This window comes from Oryzias latipes, chromosome 17 (assembly GCF_002234675.1).
Source record: "Oryzias latipes chromosome 17, ASM223467v1".
NCBI classification, from domain to species: Eukaryota; Metazoa; Chordata; class Actinopteri; order Beloniformes; family Adrianichthyidae; genus Oryzias; species Oryzias latipes.
The window spans coordinates 5,859,183-5,881,822 of record NC_019875.2 but is presented as its reverse complement, the minus strand read 5'-3'; the positions used below and the strand labels follow the sequence as shown (position 1 = coordinate 5,881,822).

The following is a 22,640-nucleotide window of genomic DNA, read 5'->3' as shown; positions in this document are numbered from 1 at the left end:
TCAATTTTTTAGGGGAGTATGGTGCTGACGGCTCAAAATACGACACATAAGACTACAAGACTGTAACTAGAGAGTTATGTGGGCTGTAAATGCTCTATTAAACAGTGTCGACAATTGAACAGGTTTTTGAGAAACTATTTATTTTCTAACAGCAAGGCTCTTGGAAATTACGAAAGCCCTTACAAAACAAATGATCCGTCCCACACCAGACCACCACGGAAAATGGCGACTGTGAAATAGATGGAAGACGAAAGTAGGAAATTGTTAAATGTGGCGTTTTATTTGTTCTCTGCTTCGATCTACGACGTTAGAAGGTAAGGTATCTTTCCTAAACATTACATGATGTTCGTCTTGCGTACGGTATGTAGCTTGTGAAATAGCTTTTAGCCACAGTTTAGCCTGAGGAATTGGTTTTGCTATGGAACTGCCTTCATGGATGGTCTGCAGCTCCTGCAAACAGCATCCAACAACACACCGGGAAATACACGTCAAAAAAATCTAACAATACCAGGACTGAACAGCAGTAACAGTCGTCTGCTTTGTTCCAACAGTACGTTTTTTCCTGTAACTTTTGTTCTTTTGCAGTGGTTTGACATATTACTGAAGTCCTGAGCTGAAAGTTTGAGCTCAGTTAAAAACCTAAAAAGCCTGAAAAGCTGTTTACCGAGTCTCTCTCCCTTCTGCCCTATTCCGGTCGCTTCTGTTTGACACAAGGACACTCTGCGGGTAGTGACAGCTTTATTATTGCACTTCACAATTAAGACTTCTCATTTCTTCTAAATTGTAACACAAATACCTTTTGAAATGTAAGCAGTCACGAAAGATTTGTTATCTTTAGTCATTGAGTGTTCTGTGAATTTAGGTAACAAAAAAAAAACCAACACTAACATAAAAACACACCAAAAAAAGACACTGTGCAGAACAGCTTATGTTATCCAGCAAAAATAGCAGTGTTTCCATTAGACGTCAAACTTGGAACTAAGATCATTTAATGATTTAGGAGGTTTGTTTTTATCTTTAAATTACAACAAATCGGACTGTTTCCACTTTTTAGTAGTAGAAGACGTAATTTTACACATGCAACTGGCAACTACTCTATTTTGTGCTTTTTCCACATATGAAATATCAGTCTTTCGTGATACATGTGTGATATACGTCTTTCATAAATGTTTCTTGCATTCGTCATTTGTCGATGTGTGCAAATGTCCATCGAGGGTTTCAGCCTAGTGGTCTTTCCGTGAATATGGTTTTGAGCAGTTCAAAAATTTTGGTCGGTTGAGAATAATGCATTTTATTCGTTTTTTACAGAGTTTATATGCAATCGATACGTCAGTCTTAAGAAATTGTGCGAAATTTTTGCGAGATGCATAAGCTTTGTGGCAATAAACAAGAAGATGACAATGACATAAAAATGGAATAGAATCACAAGAATCACACTAGAACAACTAGCCCTGAATCACAAGTACCAATATCTGTTTAATAACTAGCATGAACTTTAACTACTCGCCATCACTCTTGCAAGGATTTTCTTTACCTCTAAGATGTTAGCACTATTGAACTATCCCAATTGAAAGTACACAAAACGACTTTTTTATAAATTTCTCTGCATTAAAAAGCTAGACCGTGTACGTAATATGCATTCTATACGCTAAACGGGCATTCTTTATGGGTTTTTAGCATTATAGTTTACACTGGACTGTTGCCACCCAATTCTAATACATGTACTCACAGTTGGAGGAGGCTTGGTGCAAAATGTCAAAGCGATTCAAATCTTACGAACCTTGTTACTGGCGTTTTCTTTCACAGATCTATTCCCATATATGAAAGACTTGGTGTCAAATAAGTCTGACCAGGCACAAACTGCTGAAAAAGATTTCCTCTCTGTGATCAATTTTCAAACAGCTGGCAATAATGTAATATGAAAAGGATGTTGCCTGTACTTCACCACCAAATCCGAGTCCTTGATTGGACTAAGAGCCTAAAAGCAGATTTAAAAACTTATGTAGCAACGTGTGAATGCAAGAGTATAGAACGCAAAACCCCAACATCTTCACATACAGGCTTTTACACAAACTTTTCATTGAAAGTGGTCACTTGATTGGTCATTTCTAAGTTCAATGTGAATGTAGCATTAACTGGTTAATGTCTAATCAATGGTTAATGGTTAATTAACATTAAATGATAAATGACGTATATTTACATAGCACTTAACTACCTTCTTAGAAGGCTCAAAGCGTCATGGGACAGTCACAGTCCTATTCACAGTCCCATTCATTCATTAATGCACATGTTTACACACTAGCCGCTTTTACATGGGCAAAAGTAATTGGAAAGAACGCCTGATCGGAAATAAAATGCGTCATGTAAACGCGCCGTTCGGAATACTCTGCCCCGGTCAGACTCGTTCGGATCAAAATTTCTTTCCGTTCGTTTATCCGATCGTGGAGCATGTAAACGGTTCATTCCGATCGTGTGTCACTACTGCTCTGGTTTACGTCATGCATAGATGGTGTTTCGCTGAAAGAAAGCTTTGGAGCGCATACGGGACCGATCGCTCTCGCCCCGCTCTCGCCCCGCTCTAGCCCCGCTGGCTCTCCCCTCTCTTTAACCCCTCACGAGGGAGATGCGGGGGGGATGCGTGTCCACTGACGTCTGGACCCAGCACCCGAGCTCTGCGTTCGGGCTCCGGTGCCAGTGGACCGAGTGAACCTCTCTGAGCAGAGCAGCCGGATTTATTAATGTGTTTGAGGGGAGGGTGCTTTGTTATGTTGAAAGTTGTGCCCCGACAAAATAAAGGCTGATGTTATTCCCAGACATTTACGTGCAGCCAAGATGCAGATTGCAGCGTTTCCCGCATGGTCCTGGATTTTGTGTCCATCAAAAGGCTAATGTTGTGAGCGCTTGTTAGCCTGTCCTAACACTGGGTTCTTCTTCCAGCTCAATTCTTCAACAAAAAAAGCACTGACCACACGGATCAAGTATAAAATGATGAGCGAACAGGCACCTCATAATATTCATAACATTAATAAAAGCCCGTTTGGAAGATCGCCTCTTTTACCCAGCTGCTGCATAAATATATGTGACAGCAAAGGTTTGTTTACAACGGGACACATTTCCTTCCGGTATTTTCGACACTACTGCGCATGCCCAAATGATTCATTCCGACCGAAAGTGTGACCCATGTGAACGTTTCTTCTAATCGGAAAAAGGTTTTCTGATCCCATGTGCACGGGTGAATTTTAACCCGACCATTGATCCAATCAAGATATTCTGCCCATGTAACAGCGGCTACTGATAGCAGCTCCTCTAACACTGGCCCCAACCTATTACCACCAGGAGCAATATGGGGTCTGTGTCTTTCCCTGTCCCTATGTTCAACACATAGGGCAGGGTGGGTACCGAACCTGTGATCTTCTGATCCGAGGTCGACCGTCCTACCTCTGCACCATGGCGGCCAAATGAGGAATTTTCTACCAGCCAAACAATTCAACAGACGTATACTTTAGTTTGAATGGAGAATAAGAGACCCTGCTGTTTGAAGACACGAGAATTGTTCAGAATTGTTCCATTTACTGGTTGGGAAAAACCCTCATTTTGTTTTTTTCATATTTTATAAACTGACTGGCTTTTGCCATTCTGTTGCACATGCACTCACTTAATTCTTTGTGGCATAGATGCAAACAAGGTATTGGAAATATTCCTCATAGGTTTGGGCTGCACGGTGGCACAGTGGTTAGCGCTCTTGCTGCACAGCAAGAAGGCCCCTGGTTCAAGTCCCGGCTGGGGGACCTGAAACAGAACATCAACGGGGGACTTTTCTGTGTGGAGTTTGCATGTTCTCCCTGTGCATGCGTGGGTTCTCTGGCTTCCTTCCACCATCCAAAAACATTCTTCATAGGTTAATTGGCAACTCTAAATTGGCCATAGGTGTGAATGTGAGTGTGAATGGGTGTGTGATTGTGACCTGTGAGTGTGAATGGGTGTGTGATTATGACCCTGCGACAGACTGGAGACCTGTTCATGGTGTCCCCTGCCTTCGGCCATAAGTGGGTGGGATAGGCTCCGGCAGCCGGTGACTCCGAAAGGAAACAAACAGAAGAAAATGAATGAATCCTCATAGATTTGGTCCATATGGACATGATAGCAATACACAGATTTGCTGATGCCAATCTCCCGTTCCGCCACATTCCAAAGGTCCTCTGTTAGGTTAAGATCAAGTAGTAAGGAAGGTTGGTGAGCATGAAGGAGCCAAAATGCAGAGACAGGAGGCACACGGTTCCAGGGCAAGGGGTTTATCAACTAACAAAAAGCGCTGCAGAGCAGGGAAACAAAACTCAACTTACTCAAAAGCATAACAAAACATGGAACCTTCCAAATAAGACAGGAAACAGAATTTAAGCATGACAGAAACAAAGGGAAGCAAAAACTAAGGCAAAGTCAGCCAAACCATGACAGTATCCTCCTCCCCATCAAGGAACCGCACAAAGGTTCCAAAATTTAACAAAGGAGGAGGTAGAGCTTCCGTCCGGAGGACGGCTGGGAGGCCGTGCAGTCCGATGAGGCAGACGAATTGGGTCTGGAGGACGGCCGGGAGGCCACGCTGTCCGGCGAAGCGGGTCCGGAGGACGGCCGTGCTGTCTGGCGAGGTTGGTCCAGAGGACGGACGGGAAGCTGCGCTGTCTGGCGAAGCAGACAATGCAGGTCTAGGAGATCAGGCAAACATGGAACTGGTGGCTCAGGCATAAACTCTGGGGCTGGCGTGGCCAAGTCAGGATGCGTCGGTGGTTCAGTTGCTGGCTTGGAGTCCAGGCAGGTAGGTCAGGCCAGCAGTCAGTTGGCAGGTCAGGCCAGCATTCAGCTGGTGGGTCAGGCCAGCATTCAGCTGGCGGGTCAGGCATGGAGTCAGCTGGCGGGTCAGGCATGGAGTCTGGGACCGGCGTGGCAAAGTCAGGGTTCGGCCAGTCGTCGAGCTCCTGGGGGTCGGGCCAGTCGCCGAGCTCCGGTGGGTCGGGTCAGTTGATGGAGTCGTCGGTGAAGAGGGTAGGCGTGTCGGGCCGGGGTGCGTTGGGAACCACCACTGGATTAGGAACGGGCTGGGGTGCATGCGTGACCCCCACTGAAACAGGGACAGGCTGTGGTTTTTCCGGGACCACCGCCGGAACAGTAATGGGCTGTAGTGCGTCCAGGACCATCACCGGAACAGGGATGGGATGTCGAAGGGAGCAACGACGACCTCCCCTAATGGCAAGATGACTCCCCTCCAGCGGACAACTGAAGTAGGTCAAAATCCTAGAATGCCCTGGTCCTCTCTGCTTCCAGGCAGTAGGTCTCCAGCAACCGCATGTCCCACTCTGCTGGGTCCAGGAAGAAGTATGGCTGGTCCATTCTGTCATGTAAGGGGGGGCTGGTGAGCATAAGGGACCCCCAAAATGCAGACGGGAGGCACACGGTTTCAGGGAAAGGGGTTTATTATAATAACAAAAAGCGCTGCAGAGCAGGGAAACAAAACTAAACTTACTGTGGGCTAAACAGGAAAACAGGACAGGAGACGGTCAGGGAAGAGAAGGTATTTACCAGCACAAGAGGAAAGCAGAGACAAGACTTAAATACAAAAGAGGACTGACAAGACACAGGTGAACATAATCAGGACAGATTGGGACCAGGGAAGTAAAACTCAAAAAGCATGACAAAACAGAAACCTTCCAAAATAACACAGGAAACAGAATGTAACCCTTCTGCTATCCTAGGCACTTTAACATTGGGAGTTGGGTCATCTAGACCCACTAGACAGTGCGCTGAACCTTTTTTCTTCAATGATTTGGGATCTTCACTGGTGTCCATGGATTACATGAAATCTTTCAACCTTTATCCACCTTTGTCATGGTAGGGAGAACACGTCAATGCAAGGGTGGGGTCATCTAAGATAGCACAAGGGTTAAACATGACAGAAACAAAGGCAAAGACACCCAAACCATGACAAGATCTGGTGATTATAGAGGCCATTTGAGTCCAGACATCTCATGTCATGTTCTAAAAACCATTCTGAGATGATTCCAGCTTTATGACTTGTTGCCTTATCCTGCTGGAGGTGGCCCTCAGAAAATGATACACTGTAGTCAGAAAGGGATGGACATGGTCAGATACAATACTCATGGTTGACTATGGTGTTGGAACCATGCTAAGTTGGTATTAAGGGGCCCCAAGGTGGCTGGCCATGGTCAGAACGGGACAGAGGATGGAAATTAGCCTAGGCTACAATCCTGCATATTTACAGTGTCTCATTACCTTTAGAGTATTCTACACTGTTTGTTGTATGCATTGTCCCTTAAATAAATAAATACAAATACAAAGTATGCCAATAAAATATCCCCCATACCATGACACCACCACCAGCCTAAACCACTGATACAAGGCAGGATGGATCCATGTTTTCATGTTGTTGACACCAAATTCTGCCCCCACCATCTGAATGTGACAGCAGAAATAGAGACTCATCAGACCAGGGAACATTCTTCCATGTGCTAATATCCAGTTTTGGTGAGCTTGTGTGAATTGTAGCCTCAGTTTCCTGTTCTTAGCTGACAGGAGTGGTACCTGGAGTGGTTTTCTGCAGCTGTAGCCCATCTGCCTCCTGGTTGGACGTGTTTAGCTTTCACAGATGCTCTTCTGCAGACCTTGGTTGTAACCAATGGTTTTTTTGAGTTCCTGTTGTCTTTCTATCATCTGGGACCAATCTGGCCATTCTCCTCCGACCTCTGGCATCAACAAGACATTTCTGCCCAGAAAACTGCCGCTCACTGGATATTTTTGTCGTTTTCAGACCATTCTCTGTAAGGAGAGGATAGTTCTCTGACTGTGGTCTCAGCTTACGGGCTGAATAGGAGTTTGGAATAACAGGTCTTCTTGGTGTCTCTCGAAGGGTTACTGTAGTTTTCTGCATGCACCATTTTCAGTATAGATGGAGAGCTAGTGATCGTAACTGGGTACTTTATCGAGTTGTGGAAGGAATACTTTGAGGTTCTCCTCAGAGGCTGAGGACTTTGGGGTGGGGGCTGTCCATCACTCAAGCTGAAGTCACGGAGGTAATCACTGAGCACCTCAGTGGTAAATCAGCGGGAATGGATTAAGTTTACCCAGAGTACCTTAAGTTTCCAGACTCAACCTGACCACAAACTGCATTACTTTTTTGTCGTATGTTTACCGTAAAATCTGCACTATGTCACTCCAGAGTATAAATTGCACTGTGGGGGATATTTATTTAACAAAATTCGGGGAGATGAACCCCGAAGGAGGATCTGCTTTCGGTCCCCCGCGCTTCTGACCACGGTCGGTAAGGGAAAAATAAGGAATCGCGGGAAAGGTTCAACACCACGCTAGGCAATTTCGCTGGAAATTTTTTCAAAAACTGCCTGGTTGCGATAAGAGCCCTTGAGTTTGGCCTGAATCGATCTGTAACCCCAAATTTTAATCAAATCGGTGACCTTGCTTCCCTTCCACTGACTGGTTTCAACAGCATCGTCCGCCATAGTTGATGTTTATGTTCTCATTCCCGCCTACTTCAACGCAGAATTATGACCTTTGTAGCGTATCAATAACGTACGGGTCGGATACCTGTGGCCTGGCCATTCAGACGGAGGTCGCATTTCAAAAGATCGGATACGTATCGGATTTAGGACTAAAAACCCAAGTGGCCTGGGTCGCATTTGAAAAGATCGGATCTGTGTCTGGTTTCTGGGAAAAAAATCGGAATTGGGTTGTTTCAGCCTGCAGTGTGAACGTAGTCTTAGGGTGTTTTTCCAAGGAACACTTTGTCCTTGACAAAAATCTCACGGCACACCAGCATACAAAAATTGAAAAATTGAGAACCTCTATAGTCTGTATTGATCTACAGTCCCTCTGCAATCTCACATGCATTTTTGTGATAATTGTAGCAGAATAACCTGGAAGTTGCAGCTATTTTTTTCTAAAAGTTGTAATAAAAGTTAAGTTAGTTTTCAGTAATAATTTTCAACTAAATCATTTGACATTTTACCTTGATAGTTGTTTTTTCCTCTAGTTTATTAACATGCAGTTTTATGTAACCTCACAAAAAAACAAATATATTCTATCTAAATAGTGATTAGTTTTTTATATGTTAGTGGAAAGGCAACTATAATTTTTGAACAATTATATGATCACAATATGTTTGATCAAATTTACACAAAAAGACTGACATTATATTTATGTTTTCTGTAGCTACACAAAAAGTGAACATGTTGAAGTTTTATTGTGTTTTTCTTTTGTCTTAATCAAAGAGGAAGTCTTTGAAAACTTTAACAAAATGTTTCATCTCTTTTTAGATGATTGAATGGTTCACCTTAATCTTGTTTCTTAAATGCTGTTATTACTTCTTCTTACGTTTAACATATAAAATAATCCAGACGTTATTAGAAAAGTGTTTCAGTTAGAATGATGACTTGGACCAAACTCTGGAATTTTTGGCTGTTAATAAACACAAACCTTGAAGGAGAACTAAACTGCTGACCTCTGATTTCATCAAGAACATTCAAAAACTGTTTGTGTGTTCATTGTGGTTTCAAGACGTTTAACAGGGAAGACTCATTATATGCTGAGACGCTGTTACTTAAACACAATGCATCATGGGAGATGTAGTGCTAAAAACTGCCGCCAATGGCAGACAGACTCTCTTCTCTGAGCTTCATTGTTTTGTTCACTTGTTCCACGGTCCGACACTGGATTCTGTAGAAAGCTACACCGCTAAATATGAGCTATAGCTGGTATTTTTGGTGGAACTGAGAGACTTAACGAGCTAAATTGGAACAAGGAAGTGAAGACTTTAACCACTTATGATTGGTCACACTGATGATGTATGATTAAGCCTCCAACAGTAGCCGCGGTTACATGGGCAGAATATCTTGATCGGATCAATGTTCGGGTTAAAGTTCACCCGTGCACATGGGATCAGAAAACCTTTTTCCGATTAGAACAAACGTTCCCATGGCGCACACCTTTGGTCGGAATTAATCATTTGGGCATGCGCAGTAGTGGTAAAAAAAAAAAACCGGAAGAAGAGATGCGTCCCGTTGTAAACAGACCGCTGCCACAGACTTTTGCAGCAGCTCTGTAACACGAGACGAGGCGATCTTCCAAACGTGCTTTTATTAATGTTATGAATATTATGAAGCGCCTGCTCGCTCACCGGGGCTCGGGTGCCAGTGGACCGAAGCGCTGCTGCCCCGCATACCCCTCGTGAAGGGGGGAGAGGCAGAGAGCCAGCGGGGTGAGAGCAGAGCGGCGCTTTTCACGGGGCCTCCGCCAAGCAGCTGGTCGGTCCCCTATGTGCTCCAAAGCTTTCTCTCAGCGAAACACCATCTATGCGTGACGTAACCCAGAGCAGTAGTGACACACGATCGGAATGACCGTTTACATGCTCCACGATCGGATAAACGATCGGTATAACCCACCTATCTCGATCGGAAAGAAATTTTGATCCGAATGAGTCTGATCGGGGCAGAGTATTCCGAACGGCGTGTTTACATGACGCATTTTCTTTCCGATCAGGCGTTCTTTCCGATTACTTTTGCCCATGTAAACGCGGCTAGTGATTGACAGAGACAGTTGAAGGGGCGGGACTTTTCCGATAACAGAGCTGAAGCTGCGGCTAAATCGTGGTATGCCGTCATTCTTATCAAAATGTCTTTAATAGAATCAAATAAACAGAAAGAAAGTAGTATTTTATGATCTTTCATATTCCTAACTACTCAGTGCAGTCAGTCAGGGCCTGTTTGGATGAACACAGAGCTGATATCCTGGAGATGGTAAATGTTTTGAGATCGGTGAATGGGTAATTTCCCACGGCACACCTGACCATATCTTAGGGCACACTGGTGTGCCGTGGCACACTGGTTGAAAAGCACTGTCTTAGAGGATATTGAGTGTTGTGCCATTATTTAAAACGGTCACTTGTTCATACAGTGATCGTTGTAAACAGTGTCCGGTGCGATTAATTTGAGTGTGAATGCTGGTTTTCATTTTTGTGCCTTTTCCTGTTTCCTTGTCAGGGTTTATTACCACCCCCAAATGAGACCATCCTTTTTGTTATAGATAGCATTGTAAAGAAAATCACTTCAGATGAAGGGATAACATTTTTAGCATGTCCCTTCCATTTCAACAGAGTACAACAGTACAATTCCTTTGTGAAAGGAACCCAATAGTTGGTAGTCAGAGGCTTGAGGATTCCCCATTTAACTTTTTAGACCATCTTTTTCTTTCCTTATCAGGATTTCTTTTGGCAAAACATGATTTTTCTAGTTTTCAATAATTTTCTTATTTTTAGAGAGCTATCAGCAATCAAACCTAAATGTTGGTGTGAAAATAATAAGCATTCCTCCCTCATCTGAAGCAACTCCATGGGATTATGCTAGGAATGTGTGAAGATTTTCAGCACTACATGCCAAATGAAACCAGCCCACCACATGTTTATCTTGCCCTTAATATAGTTCTACATTTCTCTTTTCTTTCTGATAAGGACTGATTCCTTTTGCAGCCAATTTGTGTGAACCAAAAAAAGTTGATATTTTATCATTTGCATAGGAACTCTGATGATTACAGTTTTATGATTAGGCGATGTTTCACAAAGCTTTACTTTTCTTTTTCAGGTTATTGCAATGGAAATGTCATGTCAGTCTGGTGTTGATGAAGATGACAAAGACGCAGATTCTGAAATCAGTGCTCTCATGCCACTGCAGGAGCCAGAGAGAATGGCACACCAATCATCTTGCACTGATTCTTTAAACACGCCTGCTACGCATCACAAAAGTGGCCTTGATGTTCTCTCTAACGTGGAAGTGTTGTCTTCTGATGACCAGGGAAATGGACCTTCTATGCATCAGGCCTCACAAGCCATTGAACACAATAGCTTATCTGTTGAGAAAGATGAGGAAAAAAGCATCACCACACTAAAAACTGTGCAGGAGATAGACACTGCAGGAATCTGGAACTTTGATGCGGAGTCTCCAGATGACTCATTGGATGATTTTGGTAGTGTCAGTGCCCTTAGTTGGGGCCCTCACAAAGATTTTATGGAGTTTCTGTGGGAGAATCATAGCGATTCCCCTGAAGAGGAAACTAAAGAGCAAACCAGTCCAACAGACAGACAAAGAAGGAAACGGAAAATGGACATGGTTGTTATGGTGGATCCATCAGAAGACTTGTACCCTGCTCTGGGCTCTAAGTCATTTGATGAATCATCTGATATTGAAGGACAGGTTGATACAAGTCCTATCAGAAAGACACCAAAGCTTTTCAAACCCCCAACATCACCAACAGGGAAGCCTTCCAAGTATCCCAATGGATCTGCAACTGCCATTAAAGAAATGCTACATAAAGCACCTGCGAGAATTTCACATGAAAACAGTTTAAATTGTGGACTTTCTCAATTTAAGGAGAAGCCTCCATCTTACTCATGTTCAAAATGTAAGCTTGTATTCAAGAAACAAGAACACTTGTTTCGTCATTTGAAATCTCATGTTGACCCTCCTGGTATTTCACCAAAGCCTTTTACCTGTGAAGAATGTGGGCAGTCTTTCAAACAAAGCAATGCACTTGCTGATCACATAGCAACCCACCAGGTAAAGAAAACAAGACACACAGAAGACATCAAAGGCAATAGGAAAAAATATAATAAGAAGCTTTTCTGTCCTCAGTGTCCATTCGTAACGAATTGCCCAAACACATTTGTCCAACACGCAAAAACACATGAAAAAGAAAAGAGGAATTTTGGATGTGACAGATGTAGTTTTAAGACACTAAGTTACAATGAACTCAGAAAACACGAGACTACGAAGCACCCTACTGTTACAGGTAAAAAGCAGCTACAGAGCAAAGATTCCAAAAGCTTCCCCTGTACCCTTTGTTCCTATAAAGCTTTTGCTGAACATGTTTTTCATAACCACCTAGTTCTACGTCATCAGATGACTTTGACGGAATATATGGAAGCACAGAACAATGGCAAGGTCACTCAATCTCATGGCCACAAGGTCACATCTCATAAGGCTTCTACTGCACAAAAAGAGTTTACAACTAATTTCACGAAACAAAATCAAAACTTCTCTAAAGGAACTCCTGATGAGTCCACTGACATTTCAGACTTGTTTAGCAGCAAGCTTCAGAAAGGTCCCAAGACTCCGTCAACAGAATCAAAACTTGATAGATCGATTAATGTTCTCTTGTCTCGACAAAGCCAGGGAAAAAAATGTCCAGATCAGAAAGAAGGCAATAATTGTAGTGCAAAAGCTCAGGATTCCACAATTGACAACTTTGATGATTGTGATTCTCTAGAAATGTTGTCTAGCAAAGTGGAAGATTCTGCTACGTCTGAAAACGGCCTAAAGCTTAATGTTGAAAATTCCTTCAAGAAGTCACAGTCAAAACGGAAGATGTCCACCCCATATCGCAACACCTCTGATCAAGACTCATACTTCATCTTACCAAAACATTTAGCAGGTAACAATAAAGTAAACCTAGAGGAAGAGTTTTCTGACTGTGAGGAAAACAACATTTTTCAGATCAATGAGTCACACGCCAGTAGTACCCTTTTTGAAAATAGTATTGAAAAAGAAAGAAAAAGTATCATTTATACTTATAGTAGAAGGATGTCCATGAGAGACGCTCTACATACTTCTAAACGGCTGTTTGAAAAGATAAAGACAGAAGATGAAGAACAAAGCATCCCAGATATTAAAGAAGAATCCATTGAAACAGAGGTTTTTCAAGAGACCTTTGAGTCCCACCAAATACCATTGGGGGAATCCCTTGAAGATGATCTGTCAGAATTAGAATCCGGCCAGAAGAATTGTCCATACTGTCCGGCTGTGTTTGAGTCTGGTGTTGGACTTTCCAATCATATACGAGGACACCTTCATAGGGTTGGATTAAGCTACAATGCACGCCATATTGTTTCTGCTGAGCAGGTGGCATCACAAGACAGGAGGCCGCGTATTCGAAGGAAGATTGCAGCCTTCCGTCGACTGAGAAAAGGTACCCATTACACACAAAAACACAAGACGTATATCTGAACGCAGAAAGTAACACGATTAAACGAAATGTGGATGATCTGAAATAACACTGAATAAAACAAAGAAGATCTGATGATAAGTAACTAAGAATCATTATCTGCAGTTTACCAACATTGTTTAGTAGAAGCAGTTTGATTATTAGAAGTACAACATTTCTGTACTTGTTACCATCTTTATTAAGAGCCAAACCAATACACTTCTTTTTCAACGAAGCATGAAAAGTAAGCATTTGTTTCCATAGATAATTCTTTTGTTGTAGCAATGATTCTGCACAAAAAAAAGTTTATTGTTGTAATGGCTGTTAATCATTCTTATCATTTTAACAGTCAGTACCATGTTTGTAAAGGGTATGTTTTTGTGGGATGACCAAAGAAGAGGTTATGGGTTGCTTCCATGAAAAAATTGCCTCGTCTCTTCCAGTGCCAAATAACTTGCTCTGTCATTTATTTGTTTGGTGGTTGATGGATTGGATGACTGAAGTTACAAAAACCTTGTCCTCATGCTAGTTACAGTGCCATGAAAATGTCCTAAAATGTTCCAAACTTCAACCAGGATTTGCCACAAGTCAGTTTAAATGGTTGAGATGGTCTTACCTGCAAACAGCTTCTCAAGCTGGATTCCAAGATTCTTAGTGGGCTATTCCAAAATTTTGGAGAATATATCTGATAGACCCCGCTCTATTGGGGGAGAATTGCTACCTTGTAGATTTGAGTTTACTTCCAGGCAGTGACTGTGTGGGATTGTCACTAGTTTCAGAATCTCTTTTTTTTATAGTTCTCTTCATAGGATTTCCCTCCAGCGGTTGAAAACCTTGATTTTTCAGTTAGGGAGGCATTGTGTCTCTTGTGGCAATTCTATGAGATTAGAGATTGTTGTAACTTGGTTTTGCAAATCTTCTCCTTGAAGTTGTCCTATTGTCCTAAAGCCCATCTAGATAAGATTTTGACGATAGGACAGTTAAGGACAACAAGTTAACATTAGTCAGAAGTTAGTTTGTGAATGACGGTAGAGGAAAAAAGCTCAGCTCAACAATAATTGTAGACTGTTTTTGATAATCGTAAAATCTGGTTATCAGTGAAATCACAGATTCAGGAAGAACAGTGACATCCATAATAAACTGCACCAGATCTTCACTAGAGACTCTGGAGAATCTTGGAAACATCAGGCCCATTACTGTACTTAAGATTTAAAGGTTTTCAACCTTGTCTTGCTGTATGTAAGTGGTGGGTTTTCAGTGAGCAGTTTGAGGTGATTTCTTTCTTAAGCCTGTACAAACAGAGACGGCACTTGTTTCTCCTAGCTAGTGATTGATTTAATGCTGGTCAGAGTTTAAGTCATTTCTTTATCACCTTTTGTTTGGATAAAGAAATCTTCCTGTCATGTAGTTACTTTTGGAAGCCAAAAAAGAAATTGTAATTCTTATTTTGCAAATGCCGCAATCTTTTTTTTAGTTTAACCAGACCATAAACTTAGGTTGACGTGGTTAGCAATTAAGTGTGATGTGGTCTCAATGACGATCAGCAGTCCAAGTCTGCAACAACATGTTTTAGCAGAGAAAGGGTAAAATGTCCTCTGGAGATTCAGTTGCTTTGGTACCTAAAAGTAGTTTTAGGTATCCGAGCATACTTTTCAAATGCAATGGAAAATAACCTTTGCATCTGGACTAATGTTTACTTTGTTCTAGTCCATTGTGGTAAACAGGGTTTAGTTAGAAATGAGCCTGTATGCTTACAAATCTATAGCCCTAAGCTGTGAGTGGGGATCACACATGAGGTGGCTTGGGTCTACCTCAGAAATAGGGTGAGCAGCTTGTTCCTCCAGAGAAGCTCTACAATGTTGTTCTTCAAGTTGTTCTTCACAACAGAAAGTGGTTTGTAGAGCCTGCGAGAATGACACTTCCTGGTCTAGCATTATGTATAACCACCAGGAGCCCCACCATTTCGATCAAAAGGAGGACTTTATTTGGAGAACTTTGAAGGTTACACTAATAATACTTAAGAAAGTGGGATGTATTTGCTCAGTCTCAGGACATACCATGTCTCACTACAACTACAATGATAGCAAATGTAGTTGCAGTGAGGACTGCTACTAAATGTCATTATTGTGTGAGTGTATCCAGCTTGATACCCCCCCTCCCCCGAATCCCAAGTAGCCAAGATGCCAACATCCCAACCTCACTCCTGATCTGTGAGAGCGGTCGCCATAGAAACATTGACTCAGTCTGACTCGGACCAATCACTGTTTACTAACAACGTCTGGTTCCAACACGATGGTGTCCGTACTGCAACAAAATAGGTACTGAATTGACTCAAGAGGACCGGGCTGCAGACAACAACATGGTGCCCAGACAGAGATGATAAGCCGGAACTAAAAGTCCAGAACCTTTTTTGGTCCAAAAACACCAATTTATCTGCAGATCCTATATTTTCTATGGGTGACGTCACACTCACTCTGTCCAGCTCTCATATACAGTCAATGGGTCATACCATGCTTGTGGTGCTACATTTATGGTGTCATGTTTTTATATTGGTTTATGCTCATGCACATTATGATCAAATGTTTGTGTTTCCTTTTGTTCTCCTCCCCTCCTCAGCGATACAGCTGGAGTCAGATTCTGAGACTGTGAAGGGTGTTCATGCTTGTCCGTTATGTGGGGACTCCTTTGACAACAGAACTGGGCAATCCAATCACATAAGAGGCCACCTGAAGAAACTTGGCAGAAGCTTTTCTACAAAGAGCAAGTCCCCAATAGTTTTACTTCGAGAGCTGATGCGCGACAAGAAGGAGTGCCAACGAGCTCTTCAGATTTTAGGAAAAAGGCGGAACCATTTCCACTATGGTGCTTCACCAAAGCTGCACACTGCGAATCGCTTCACATCTTCATTGACGGAATTCCCTAAAAACAATTCTTTTACAAGGGTTAACACAGACACCAAACCCCTGACAACTTCATTTTCATTAGATGAAAGTGAGGCTGAAAATGGGCACCGGGAGACAGATTTGGAAGTCAAAAATTCCCTCACAGGCACCAATGATTTGATAGGAATTCTAAAGAGGAGGAAGTGCCAGGAAGAAGCCAGACTCAAGGCGTCTTCTCAAGCGTCTAGAAACGTGTTAAAAGTTTCCTCAAACGGCGAGCTCAGTTCAGGATCAAGGGTTGCAACACTGCCAACCACAGGAGCCGGTAAGTACCTGTAACTTTCTTCTTGTAAAATTTTTATTTCTTACAGATGTTGATGTGGTTTCAAAGAAAACCATCCAAAGTTTGGCATTACACTTGGATCCACTGTTCTTAAGAAAACTTAACTCAGTTTATTTGTGAAGCACCAACACAAAAGCAAAAGCAAGAAGCATCATCAACCAAAGCTAGACTCATCAGTGTAATCCAGCTCAGTTCAGAAAGGCCAAATTCTTTAAACGGTATTAATAACAGCCTTTATAAAATATCAGATTACATGGCATTACATCCCTTTAGATTACAAAGTTGTTGTTTTAATCCTTGGTTTCCTGCATGTCGCAGTTCTGAGTTTTACTTGTTCCAATCTCCCGTGATCTTTTTCCCCTGTGTCTCGTCAGTCTTGTTAGTATATATGTCTTGTCATTGCCTTTCTCTGTGCTGGTCCATACCATCTGCTTCCCTGTCTTCCTGTTTACGGCGACAGTTGGGTTTTGTTTTTGGTTTCCCTGCTCGACAGTGTCTTTTGTTTGGAAATTAAACCCCTTTTACTTGGAACCGCCTGCCTCCCGACTCTGCATTTTGGGTCTTTCACCAACCCACGTACCTGACACAGGGCATGTCAGAATTTACATCAAACTCCTTTACTGCGTCCCCTGCTGCTGTAAAGTCTTTCTCCTGCCACAGTGCCGGACAGCAAGTCGTCAAATTGAGTCACAGAGAGACGGCAGAGAGACGGCTGAAAGCTGTTGTCATTTAGACGCAGTTGCTGCTCCTGTCTGGGAGAGTCTCTGAATGCTCTTGTGAACCTAGACGTGTAGACGTGCACTGCTCATCCAGTCTTTTGTGCAGCTCTTCAAAATAAATCCACCTGATCCCTCATCAGCACGTCGTCCATGATGAGCTCGAGAAAAACTTTGATGGTAGCTCCTCCTCCTACATGTGGCCGTACCGTCGGGTTTATTAGCACACTTATGCATCTAGCAGCGACTTTAATACATGTTGGGGGGCAATCCATTTTACACGTGTGTGCCAAACCCTGTCTAGTGATACGTATGAATCAGCCATGATCCCTTGAACCTCTAGTGTGTAGTCAACACTGTGCATGACACATGGACACTCAGGTCTGAGTGTCCATGTGTGCGGGGTGATACACAAGTACCCGGGGGACATCTGTGGGACGTCCACACAAACTAAACTCTGATTGTCCAATTGCCTCATTTTTAACAGTCAGCCTGCAGCAAAGAAGCGCACACGTATTCCGTGAACAGCTCCAACAGGCTCTTTGTGCCGTCTGCATAATTTGTGGTTGAAGAAAAAAAATAGTCTGTATGACATGCCTGTGTCCCTCCTACTTCACCTTTACTCACCCTTGCGAATCGTATAAGTGTTTACCATGAGCTGTCACTCGCAGCATGTAATAATGTACAGAAACATTTTTCCCTTTACGGGTCCACCGATGGCCTATGACATAGATCAGGGGTGTCAAACTCCAGGCCTCGAGGGCCGGCCTTATCTACAGCTGATTACCCAGATCAGGTGTGTTTAGCCAATAAGGAGCTTCAATGGCAGGTTGGTTGGAAACATCTTGGACACTGACCCTCGATGCCTGGATTCTGACCCCCCTGTGGGCCACCTCCATACCCCACACAGGTCTGAGCATTTTTCCCCCACAGACACCTGTAAGGACAGTGGGGACAAAGAAATACTCGGATACTCATAAAGTTAACAGACAAACATGTCAGGTCATTTCAAGTCCAGGGGGGTCGGAGAATCAAGCACAGACACTAGAGATCATGGCCCAACCCAAAGGTCATGACATGCACGATAAATGTGGACAGGATGGAACATGCAGTGAGAACAAGATGGCGGGATAGGGATCCCAATAGGGATTGATTAGGATGGAGATGAAGAGCAAGCAAATCCAAAAAAGTCTTCATCCAAATGGGAAAAAAATCACTGCATTTCATACCAGTGACTTCAGTCTTTTCGTTTCTCAGAAACCCTTTTCTTTAAGCATTCATTTATTGAAAAGAAACCTTCAAAAGCGACATGACAGTTTCTGCTACCAACAATTCTTGATGTTTGAATAAAAACCTCTTCCAAGGCTAGATTTGCAGCTTAATTCTGACACTGAATGAAGACGGTTTTCCCTGTTTTCTTACAGAGAAAGGGGAATTCAACAGGAAGGTGTGCATTCACTGCAATGCCACCTTCCACAGTGGAGTGAGCTTGTCCAATCACCTGCGGGCGTATGCAAAGAGACAGAGGATCGCCTTGCTTGAGGGAACAAGTAAGTTTTGTTTTATGAAATAAAGTGTTGATGAAACAGTGACAGAGCCCCTCGATGCACCATCCAACCCTGGCTGACGGTGGGCGGAGTCATGGAAGTGACACGTTGGACAGCCGTTTGCTTCTGCTCCAGGTTCAGGCGCTCACACACGTAAAACACCAAACGAAAGAGGCAGACACGAGGAAAGCCACGCCAAAGGCGGGAATCTTTAGGCTGAGTGACAGCTACTGCCTGAGCGAACCTGACATTTGTCATCACAGATTGAGCATCAGAAACGTCAATGAATTACATTACTGGAATGTGATTTTCAGCCATTGACTGTAAAGCCGTGAGACAGCGCTCCAGGCCGGGCTCAAAAAAGAAGACGCCGATGTTGAACCAAACGCCGGAGGAGATGTACAGACTGACCTGCAGGTATGTGGAAAGCAACAGCTCAGAAAGCTTTCCTTCTGTGTGCTCATCAACCTAAATGCTGCTCTGGTTTCTCCTCTGAAGGTTCTGCGACCTGGTCTTCCAGGGCCCGCTGTCCGTCCAGGAGGACTGGATCAAACATCTACAGAGACACATCATGAACACTGGTGTCCCTCACACGGGGCTGGGTATGGTGGACGTCCCCCCACTGATCACAGAACCCCCAATTCTCAAGACTGATGAAGACAGCTCTCTGGCAGTCACTAATGTGGCCTCGTGAGGGCAGAGGGGGTCTTTGGGAACCGGTTCCCCCACGGGAACCTTTTTTAGATCACTAGAGTGTATGTGTATGTACATGTGACGTTCTTTCACCTTTTTCTTTATAATCAGTACAGTACTGGCCCGTGTACACGTACACGTTGGAGCATCTGGACGGTTCCACTCTTCTTTTGGATCATGTCACCACTGAATTCTTTCTACCGTCTCCTGGCTTTCTGCAGTGGTGTTGAATCCATTCCAGATGAAGCAACCTTTACCTCAGACTGCTCACGGTTGATCACTTTTCCTTTGGTTTCCTCTGAGCAGCAGCCGTGATGCTCTGCAGAAACGCGGCGCCCACAGAGGCGCTTTCCCCCGAAGATGCAAAAAAAAATAAAACCCTGTTTGCATAGAAATGTTTTTATAGAATTTCAGTCAACGTGTTGTTTCTAATAGAGAATAAAACTGAAAGTGGATGAGGGCGGTCTGTGCTGACCACGCCCTCCATGTCACCTATATTTTATGTTCAGATATACTGTTTTAAGATAATTTAATTTGAATTGTACTTTATCACTTAGAGAAATGCGTAAAACGTTTGTGTGGCTCTAAATAAAACAACAAAACAAAATACAAGTTGACTTATTATTTTTATATTCAAGGTTGTAAAAAATCCAGTTAAACAAGAAAACTAAAAAATATTTAAACTTCATTTTTTAGACGATCACTGATAAACAATCAGAGGTTTAGCAAATATAATGGATGAGGAGTTTAAAGATTGAAATTTATGGGATTATTTGACACACCCGCACACACAAAATACATACAAACACCTGTCCACACACAAATACATACAAACACCTGGGGCCTGTTTCAGAAAGGAGGTTAAGTGTAAACTCTGAGTGCGTTAACCCTGAAATCAGGGAAACCCTGGGTTTTCCGTTTCAGAATGGGAGGTTTGTTAAACCAGAGAAAGCAGAGTAAGTCAAACCCGTTTCTGAAAGAGAGGTAACTTTTACTCGGAGTCAGTATCCATGGTTACTTATGCTGTGAACCTAACCTGGTCGGGAGCAGGTTTTATTCCCTAAACTCAAAGTTCCTGCCGGTCCCCTCCCCTTTTTAAAGACGAAGCGGTATTTTTCGCTTTAACCTTCATTGCCCAAATGTCCGTCACACAGAGACGGTCTAAGTGACAAGAATGGCTTGTTCTTTTTTGGAGGACCCAATAGACAAGGAGGCTGCATTAATTTGTAGAGAATTATTTTTACCTCGTACGAGGATTTTGAGAAGACTCAATTTTTTTTCATTTTTAGCTGCTGCCATGTTCTTTTAATTCCTGCAGGATTGCATCTACGTGAGAATGAAATCAGGGACATTGAATTAGATTAATGTAACAATTACTTTTTGGAAACACAATTTGCTAGCACTGCTTACTTTCTTAATCCCGTATAAACCTATACCACTTGATCAATACAAGGGTAGTGTTGCAGTGTGTGTGTGCTGAGCGGGGTGCGAGCCACGAGAGAGAAGGGGAGGGGCGAGTGCAGGTGCAGATGGGGGGGGGGGGGGTGTTCGGAGGACGGAGCACTTAGTTACATAAAGAGAAGGTGTCATTCCCAGAATAACTGTTTTGGAGTCATTCTTAATCCGCTCTGGAGGTTGAGGGTTTCGAACGGGAAGTGAACCCCGAAGGAGAATTCCCTTCGGCCCTGAAGGAAATCTCCTCTGCGCTTCTGACCACGGTCGGAAAGACGAGAGAAAAGAAATGAGAAGTCTTCGCGCAGAGAAAGGTTCAACAGTAGACAAAAGTTCACTTTTAAAAACACAATTGCATGTATTAATATTAAACTGACCAACGTTTGCAAGAGGGGAAGGTTAACAAAAAAGTCCTTTAAACATTACTGATGTTAAATGCATTTTCCCCCAGATTGGTTCTGTACACTATGCAGCATTTCATGCAATTACACCAGGAATAACACTTCAAAAGACCACCTAAATATCCCCATTTTTTATTTCACTCCTTACGCTATTTAAAAAGTTATTACAGCCAATATTTTATAACAATGATTTAAATGCAAACTTACGCATTAACTTGAGCAGCTATGTTTTCCCACGCTAACTGTCTCTGTTTTGCAGATGCAGCGGTGTTGCTTTTCTTCTGGAATATCTGCTCATATTCACTGTAACTCTGCAGCAGCACGTCAAGTTCAGCTGGCGAAAAATACGCAGACCTCTTTTTTTCACGGTTGCCATGGTGACTCGTGATATCTGCGCTCCATTGATAATGGCTTCTTATAGTCGCGGTGCGCACGCTTACCTCCGAATCAGTCCACTCAGAGTTGATTGACCTAACGCGGATCAGCTTCTCTGAAACAGAAAACTCAGAGTTGTTAATCTCTCGATTGACCAACTCAGAGTTCAAGTTCAACCTCAGAGTTGGTTGAACCTCCTTTCTGAAACAGGCCCCTGTCCACACACAAATACACACCTGCACACACACACACATACATACAAACACCTGTCCACACATACAAACACCTGCACACACAGACACACAAATACACCCCTGCACACACAAATACACACACACACACAGAAAGTTGCGGTTGGACTGAGAGTTTGATGGCAGCTTTCGGAGGTTGTTGTGGTAAAATAATGACCTGGGAGTGAACGAAATCAAGTCTTTCGAATCTTTTTCTGTGCTTTCCTTGTTTCTGGACTCCAACATTTCAGATTATTTTACCAGGACTTGCTTGAGTCTTCTGCTGCCTTCATTTCATTCACAGCCTTCGGTTTCTCTGGTTCTGTCAGACCTTTTAGCAGAATGTGAAAAGCTAAAGAGGATAAAGGAGCTCATGCTGGTTCTGAGGAAAGAACTCTTTGTGCACAGTGGACATTCTTGGCGAATGCTAGCTTGGCTCTCACTGGTGGGCTGTCGGGGGACCCATGTTTCTGTAAACGTGCAGCTTCACTTGTGAACAGACAAAATCTTGATTTAGAAACTTACCGTCTCATCAGTGTCTTCAAACCCAAGTACTGGAAATTTGTTCTCTGTATTTGCCCTGGGGGGGGGCAATGAGCTGCTGTCACATTTGGTGTTTTTCACATTTGTGCGGGGAGGAAGCCAGCACTTATTTCCCATCATCCCTTTGTTTACAGTCGCTCCTTCTAGCTTACAGCCCTCACACCCCCAAGCTGAGGATCAACATCAGATCTATCCATCCGTCCAGTTCTGATCCAGATTCCAGCTCAGACCAGGAAACAAAGACCTTCATGGATCTGTGGGTCTGCAGGTGGATGATCAGAAAGGGGAGGGGCAAGGAGACTGTGGCCCCGCCCATTGCAGTTTGTACTTAACAAATTTAAGCTTCTTCAAACTGCATCTGATTCACAAAAAAACCTCAGAAACACAATTTGAATCATAATTTTC

The 22,640-nt window shown here is 43.1% G+C and overlaps 1 protein-coding gene across 2 annotated transcripts; it reads left to right on the top strand.

The window, feature by feature from the left end:
* Positions 1–179: 179 nt before the first annotated feature.
* znf644 (zinc finger protein 644) lies at positions 180–19,846 on the top strand. Of its 2 annotated transcripts, XM_011486123.3 has the most exons (6): positions 180–314; positions 10,659–13,038; positions 15,670–16,260; positions 18,419–18,544; positions 18,856–18,958; positions 19,040–19,846. In XM_011486123.3, the coding sequence occupies exons 2-6, from the start codon at positions 10,668–10,670 to the stop codon at positions 19,233–19,235; spliced, it is 3,387 nt and encodes a 1,128-aa protein (XP_011484425.1). In that variant the 5' UTR covers positions 180–314; positions 10,659–10,667; the 3' UTR covers positions 19,236–19,846. The 2 variants fall into 2 exon arrangements, with proteins under 2 accessions (XP_011484425.1, XP_011484426.1); XM_011486124.1 differs by lacking the exons at positions 180–314; positions 10,659–13,038; positions 15,670–16,260 and having other exon boundaries at positions 18,481–18,958.
* The last annotated feature ends 2,794 nt before the right edge of the window (positions 19,847–22,640 follow it).

Coding starts and splice junctions, on each gene's coding strand:
- znf644 (XM_011486123.3), top strand. CDS start 10,668: ATGGAAATGTCATGTCAGTCTGGTGTTGATGAAGATGACAAAGACGCA. Junction 16,261..18,418: donor ACTGCCAACCACAGGAGCCG/GTAAGTACCTGT, acceptor GTTTTCTTACAG/AGAAAGGGGAATTCAACAGG. Junction 18,959..19,039: donor ATGTACAGACTGACCTGCAG/GTATGTGGAAAG, acceptor TCTCCTCTGAAG/GTTCTGCGACCTGGTCTTCC.